This window comes from Lycium ferocissimum, unplaced genomic scaffold (assembly GCF_029784015.1).
Source record: "Lycium ferocissimum isolate CSIRO_LF1 unplaced genomic scaffold, AGI_CSIRO_Lferr_CH_V1 ctg6594, whole genome shotgun sequence".
Taxonomy (NCBI): Eukaryota; Viridiplantae; Streptophyta; class Magnoliopsida; order Solanales; family Solanaceae; genus Lycium; species Lycium ferocissimum.
This window is the reverse complement of record NW_026726417.1, coordinates 15,665-21,129: the sequence shown is the minus strand read 5'-3', so window position 1 is coordinate 21,129 and position 5,465 is coordinate 15,665. Positions and strand designations below refer to the sequence as shown.

The window sequence follows — 5,465 nt, the reverse complement described above, 5'->3', positions numbered from 1 at the left end:
ATATTGCGCAACATTTATATGCGCAAAACATGAGTTTTCACATTCTTGATGTGACAATACCATGCTCAATTTCAGACGGTTTAGATGACACACTTGTATTACGCAACATTTATATGCGCAAAACATGAGTTTTCACATACTTGATGTGACAACACCATGCTCAATTTCAAACGCTTTATATGACACACTTATATTGCGCAACATTTATATGCACAAAACATGAGTACACCATGCTCAATTTCAGACGCTTTCAATCGCTCAAGTTTTTTCTATTTAATATGAATTTTAGATGAAGTAAACACTCATCCATTTCATAAGTTTAAGTCATCTTTTTTCACATTCTTGAAAAAAAATCAAACTCCAAAGTTCTTAAAAAAATGCCTTCTCTCTCTTCAACTGTTAAGGTTTCTTTATTTTGGGATGGAGAGATTCTTTATGATAATAATGCTGTTCGTTATAGTAATAAATCAAAAGCCCATGCTAAGTTTCCACCTACATTGGATTACCAAACATTACTCAATGCCTTACACAGAAGAATGAAAACTAATCGTGAATGTGAATTATTTGTAGTAGGCAGATATCCAACAACCATTGCAGCACAAGGTTTAGTGCTTTATGGTGAGTGGACTATCGATTATGATGACTCTTTGAGGAACTATTTGATGGCCCCAAAATAATATAGGGGTTAGTCAACATCAATGTTCTTAAAATGTATGTTGAAAGGATACCTCACAGTCGTCAGGAAGTCTCTCAAGTCCAGCCTACTCATGGTAACACTTATACTGACTTGAGTTCTTATAGAGACATTTTGAGTAGTCAGGTGCCGCTGGAAACTCTAAGCCAGCAATTTAATCAAAATTACGGTGAAAATTGGTAATTATCCATTTTAAATTATAATTTTGTGTAGTAGCACATGTTTATTTTGTTATACATATGGTAATAGTAATGTTTTTTTTTGTCTCTTTTTAGGGGTTATACACCTGATATGAGTAATATTGGGCAATTCCCTCAGTTCGGTGCAGCTAATCATTATCGGTAGGTATATTTTTTATTAATTAAATAATATAAGTGTTTTGATGTTTAGTATTAACACTACTTGAATTGTATCTGTAGTGAAAATTACACACAAAATTCGCAAGTGGCACCTAATGTTGATTTCGGTGCAGTTGTTCCTTCTTCAAATCCTGACAATATTGAACACTATCGGTAGGTTCATCACATTGATATTAAACAATCCATATATATATTTTGATGTTGGTGTTTAAAATATGCTACCTATTTTTCGTGTAGAAGAGCTCTTTACTAGATGGTGATGATTATCCTAATTATATAAAAACAGCATCAAGTGATAGCGATGAAATACCGAATGCAGAGGAGTCCGACGATGATGATGATGATGATGATGAGGTTGATGTTAATCCTCGTATGCAGGAACTACAATTAGTAGAAATGATGCAAAGTCGGCCAAACCAGCAAGAACCGATGGCCGAAAGCCTAATTCACCAACGAACCGATAGCCGAAAGCCTAATGCAGTGGAATTCTGACGTGATTCCATATCTTGAAAATCTTCAAGGTCGTCCTGATGCCTTCGTTTACACCAGAGAAGATGATCCAATTCGCCATAAATTGTGGAAAGAACCGGTCGATCTTGTAAGGGATCAAGTTCACCTTGCAAAATGCATGATGTTCGAATCCAAAAAGGCATTGCAAAGGGCGGTCAAAATTTATAGCTACCAGGGAATGAGGGAGTTTAAGGTTGATGATTCAACCCGAAAGATCTTGAGACTGGTTTGCAGATGACAGTATCAAGGTTGTCAATGGATGCTTCATGGTATTGTTAAGCATGATAGTATGTGGATTATCACAAAATTCTACCCACGTCACACTTGTGATATGGGAGAGAATCAAGCAAACCATTTTAATTTAGATACAAATATGATTGCTCAAGTGCTACTTGTTCACGTTGCCGAAACCCCAAGGTAAGCTATTCGACCAAATTCATTATAATTTTGGCATCAATTCAATTATCATATCATTGCTAAATGTTGTTTGTTTAAGCTTGTCCAGGTATTCCATCAAAGATTGCTTTAGAAACGTTAAGGAAACATATCGTAAAATGATAAGCAAGACAAAGGGCTATCTCGGACGCAGGCGGGCTTTTGAGATGATTTATGGTACATGGGACGGCTCCTTCCAGCAGTTGCTGAGCTATATGGAAGCTCTACAGAAATTCAATCCTGGCACTGTTGTAGAGTGGAAGCTCGTTGCCAGTAATATTTTCAATCTTGTGTTTTGGAGATTCAAATCATGCATTGATGGTTTTGCTCATTACCGGCCAGTCATATCCATAGATGGCACACATGTGTACGGGGTATACGATATCAAGCTACTGATTGCAGTAGGGATGGATGCCAATGAGTTGATATTTCCTCTTGCTTTCGTCATTGCCGCTAACGAAAGCAACGACACATGGAGGATGCTTTTGACACATTTGAGGCGATATGTTGTTAAGGATCGTATGGGCATATGTGTGCTATCTAATTGACATCAAGCCATATTACACAAAGATGTCTAATTTGTCGGGGTGGCAGTCTCTTTTTGCTTACCATATATTTTGTTTAAGGAAAATAAAAGCAAATTTCCAAACAAAACTTGGAAACAACACAGTAGATAAATTGATGTGGGCGACTGCAATGGAGGATCAACAAAAAAAGTTTCTTGTACGGATGGAGATGATCAAGACAGTGAGTCTAATAGCATATAATTGGTTGAAGGATATCAAGGTTGAGAAATGGACATTACATGCGGATGGAGGCAGGAGATGGGGGATGCTAACAACAAACAGCTCGGAGTCATTCAATGGCTTGCTAAAATCTACTCGAGGACTGCTCTTTACTGCAATGGTGAGAATGACTTTCAAGCAAGTTGTGGAGCGGTTTGCCACTAGAACAAGACATGCCAGAGCCATATTAGCAGATGGTGGGAGATTGATGCCAAAACTTGCACAAATGTTCGAGCATTATAGGAAAAAATGTGAGCTATACCAGATGGTAGAGTATAACTATGCTGAACGTGTGTATGAAGTCCGGACAGGTTATTACGAAGGTCGGGGAGGAAACCTTCATACCGTTTATGAGAGAACGAGAACGTGTAGTTGTGGTAAGTGACAATCATACCACATGCCGTGTTCTCATGCCCTCAAGTGTTTCGAGGAAACGGGAAAAACAGTATCCACTTATGTGGCATCCGAATACAACGTCGAAAATTATCTTAAAGCATATGCCAGAGGTTTTACCCACTTGGCGATCAATCTTATTGGCCAAACAAGCCATTTTTAATGATTGCTAACAAGGAGTATATCCGCAAAATTCATGTTAATGCACGAACTCAGATTCCCAATCAAATGGATGTTCCGGATGGGACATACTCTCGAAGGTACGCGATGTGCAAGGAGTTTGACAATGATAAGCGTTTGTGTCACCTACGGGGCCATGGTGGTGCAAGTACCTCTGGTGGTGGAAGAACCTCTTGTAGTGGAAGAGCCTCTCGTGGTTGAAGATTGTCTTGAATTATGAATGTATTTTAATCCTTCTTGATGTATTGGAACTGCCTTGAATTATCAATGTATTTTAATTCTTCTTGATGTATTCGAATTGTCTTGAATTATGAACGGCCAAAAAAAAAAAAAAAAATCGAAAAAAATCGACATATCCTTAGTGATGTAATGCCTTCACTAAATAATAAAACGCTTAAATCAAAACCTTATAAAATAAATCAAAACCTTATAAAATAAAGGCCAAAGTCATAGACAGCCCCCTAAACTTTTCCACATATTCCTCATGGCCACCTAAACTGACTCTTGTTCCGATTGAATTCCTAAACCCCTCCAAATTTGTACCATTTAGACACCTTTTGCTGATGTGGCAAAGTGTGTGTAACACACACAACAGAGGCGCGTGAAAGGCATTATTTTGCCTATTTCTCCATTTTTTTAATCTCTTCTTCTTCATCTTCTTCATCTTCTCTCCTTACCGCCACCGCCGACCATCTTTCTCTTTCCCCTTCTTTCTCCAGCCACTCACCACCTCATTTTCCTCCAGACCTGTCGCCACCCACGATACTACCACCATCCACCCTTCTCTCTCCGTTCCTCCTTCTCTTCCGTAAAAAATGGAGCTTGTTCGCCGGAAAAAATGGAGCTGCCACCACCACCATACCCCTCTCTCTCCCTTCCTCCTCTTCTGTCAAAAATTACTCTATCAAATCTAAACCTAAAAGCAAAACAAATCCAAAAACAAGGAAAAAGAAGTGGGGATGAAGATGACCAATGGAACGGCGGCGGCGGAGAAAACATGTTCAATTTCAATTTTGGGACTGCTTTGATCTTTCGTATTGCTCTCTTCCCACCAAACCTAACAACATTCATTTTGTTCCTTCCAGCACCATCTAGATTGTGATATCTTCTTCTTGACCTCCACTGCTTATTCACGTCTCCATGGAATATTTTTGAAATTAATTTCATCCTTTCTACCTAGTACTGTTTTGTGGTAGTGCTTCTGTTTACCACCACCCATGAAGATGATCAATGGGTGGGTGATTTAACTGGTGAAAATAGAGGAGATTGGCGGCGGATTTTTGCTTTGTCGTGGACATGGAAGAGAAGAAGAGTTGGGGTGGGGGGGAGAGGGAGGGGGTATGATTTTATTTTTAACTTATAATTATTTTTAAGTGGACCCCACCACCACGTGTCACGTTTTTATTTGACAAAGTTGCCACGTCATGGAGAGTGTAATACACTCTCTTAATTTTGCTGATTATTGTGAAAAAGGTACCCAATAGGATCGAATTTGAACTGATTTAGGTATCCAATAGGTACAACCCTCGGTTTAGGTACCTCAGAGAAAAATGTGGCAAAGTTTAGGGGGCTATCTATGACTTTTGCCTAAAATAAAATACTTAAACCTAAAGATAACAAGTTTCCAAACAAACAAAACTTACTTCGGGGCCTTTTACAACTCCTAAAATGATGACCCAAACGTTTACGTATACTTGATGTATTGAGCCTACATTATTGTTCGTAGAAAAAGATATCAGGTTCTATATAAAATATTGATATTCTGGCATTTAGAAACATGATTAATCTTTGGTCAAAGTATGAAAAAAACGTGAAATTTCAAAAGTTTGAAATTACACAAGTGTGGGTGTTTTATTAAGCACCCTTTGCGCAGTAATTTAATGCGCAATAAGACTTAACTTATGTTATAGTTTAGTCCTATTGCGCACTAAATTAGTGCGCAAAAGGTACTTTGGTCACTTTTTTTTATTGCGTTATTTTGGTACCCAAACCCATTTTTTTTGGTCATTTAAGTTGCGGACTCAAATAAATAGGCCCCTATGCTAATTCACCACGTTACTCACCTTTGTTTTAGGTTACCGTTCCACTAAGCGTAGTGATATTAAAGGG

At 38.2% G+C, this 5,465-nt stretch overlaps 1 protein-coding gene across 1 annotated transcript; it reads left to right on the top strand.

The window, feature by feature from the left end:
* The first annotated feature begins 377 nt into the window (after positions 1–377).
* On the top strand, positions 378–2,546 carry LOC132045411 (uncharacterized). Its single transcript, XM_059435991.1, has 5 exons — positions 378–618; positions 1,340–1,423; positions 1,575–1,789; positions 1,844–1,980; positions 2,069–2,546. Exons 1-5 carry the CDS (start codon positions 378–380, stop codon positions 2,544–2,546), a joined length of 1,155 nt encoding a protein of 384 aa, XP_059291974.1.
* The last annotated feature ends 2,919 nt before the right edge of the window (positions 2,547–5,465 follow it).

Excerpts from the sequence above, each read along its gene's own strand:
- LOC132045411 (XM_059435991.1), top strand. The coding sequence starts at position 378 with ATGCCTTCTCTCTCTTCAACTGTTAAGGTTTCTTTATTTTGGGATGGA. Across the intron at positions 619-1,339 it reads ACAAGGTTTAGTGCTTTATG|CATCAAGTGATAGCGATGAA; the intron begins GTGAGTGGACTA and ends ATATAAAAACAG. Across the intron at positions 1,424-1,574 it reads TGAGGTTGATGTTAATCCTC|GTCGTCCTGATGCCTTCGTT; the intron begins GTATGCAGGAAC and ends AAAATCTTCAAG.